The 1,555-nt window shown below is 37.7% G+C and overlaps 1 protein-coding gene across 1 annotated transcript; it reads left to right on the plus strand.

The window, feature by feature from the left end:
- The first annotated feature begins 675 nt into the window (after window positions 1–675).
- On the plus strand, window positions 676–1,287 carry LOC120072061. Its single transcript, XM_039024479.1, has one exon. It carries the CDS (start codon window positions 676–678, stop codon window positions 1,285–1,287), a length of 612 nt encoding a protein of 203 aa, XP_038880407.1.
- Window positions 1,288–1,555: the final 268 nt, after the last annotated feature.

A 1,555-nucleotide genomic window follows, 5' to 3' on the forward strand; every position in this document is an offset into this window, starting at 1 on the left:
AGGTCTCACGTCCCTAAAAGTTCACACCGTGAGATCCACGCTCGGCTTCGAGTTGCTATTAGCGGCAACTCCCTTCAGAAAGTGTTTGCATTGGTCAATAACAAGGTGAATAGGGGAAGTAGTTCATATTAAGTGGGTGAAGGGGTGTGTCAACACATCCTACGATCTCTTCCATTAGGTCACATCATGAGATTCCTATGTTGTGCCTGCTTGTTGGATTTATGCGACCCTTTGCTAGTCGTTTAGCGACGGCTATCCCTTCAGAGGGTTGTAACATAGGATTCGGAACACCGTGAACTCCAAAAATGGATAGGATTGCTTAGGTCTATTTTCAAACAATTGTTTCTCCTTCAAGGGCTTGTTTGATTCTGATCTCTGTAATTCGAAAGTGGCGGGTATACACTTACAAGACTTACTAAGTGTTAGTAAAGTTCCTGACCAAATAAACGATAACTAAGTACTATAAGGATAAGAGTTATTCTGGTATTAGTATTTAGTCAAGAATGTCATGATTCAGTGAAGAAGTAGTCAACTGCCCTTCGGTGGGGGCTATTCTGACTCACTGAAGTATTGTAGCAAAATAATAATGAGAATGGGTACATTATTTTTGCTAAATAAATTAGATTAGAAAGAGTTGAAATCAAGTCTCTAATAAATTTGTTTACTTTTTCGGCAATGTCATCATCCATTATACAACTGCTAGCTTCTGAAAAACTTAATGGTGATAATTACGGAACTTGGAAATTGAATATTAACACGATACTACTAATAGTTGATCTTCGATTCGATTTAACAGAGGAGTGTCCTCGATCCTCTGGTCCTAATGCAAACCGAACAGTTCGGGATGTATATGACAGATGGGTCAAAGCTAATGAGAAGGCTCAAGTTTATATTTTAGCCACTATATCTGATTTATTGTCTAAGAAACACGAGAGGTTAGCTACTGCAAAGGAGTTCATGGACTTTTTACAGGGCCTATTTGGACAACCGTCCACATTTATCATGCATGACGCAATTAAATTCATTTACAACTGCAGAATGAAGGAAGGAACCTCCGTAAGGGAACATGTTTTGAACATGATGGTTCAATTCAATGTTGCAGAAATGAATGGAACCATCATGAATGAGAAGAGTCAAGTTGGATTCATCATGCAGTCTCTTCCGAAGAGCTTTTTTCAATTCAAAATGAATGCCATGATGAAAAAGATAGAGTATAACTTGACAACTCTTCTCAAGGAACTCCAGATTTACGAATCTTTTTTGCAAAATAAAGGTTCAGAGGCATAAGCAAATGTTGCTTCCACCTCAAAGAGAAAACTTGATAATGGGCAGAAATGCACGTTATTACAGTGCTAAGTTATTAAACAATGAAGGTTTGCATTGATAAAATATGTTAGATTGCGTCCAAAAAAAACATTAAGTTCATAATATTGCGGTTGCATGCGTTCATCACATAGAAATAGTTAATTTTTGTATTTTTATGCAGAATATGCGTTGACGCAAGGTGGAAAGCACGATCACAAGAAATCAATGGTCGAGTGCAGCATTACCGCAA

This window comes from Benincasa hispida, chromosome 2, assembly GCF_009727055.1.
Source record: "Benincasa hispida cultivar B227 chromosome 2, ASM972705v1, whole genome shotgun sequence".
Taxonomy (NCBI): Eukaryota; Viridiplantae; Streptophyta; class Magnoliopsida; order Cucurbitales; family Cucurbitaceae; genus Benincasa; species Benincasa hispida.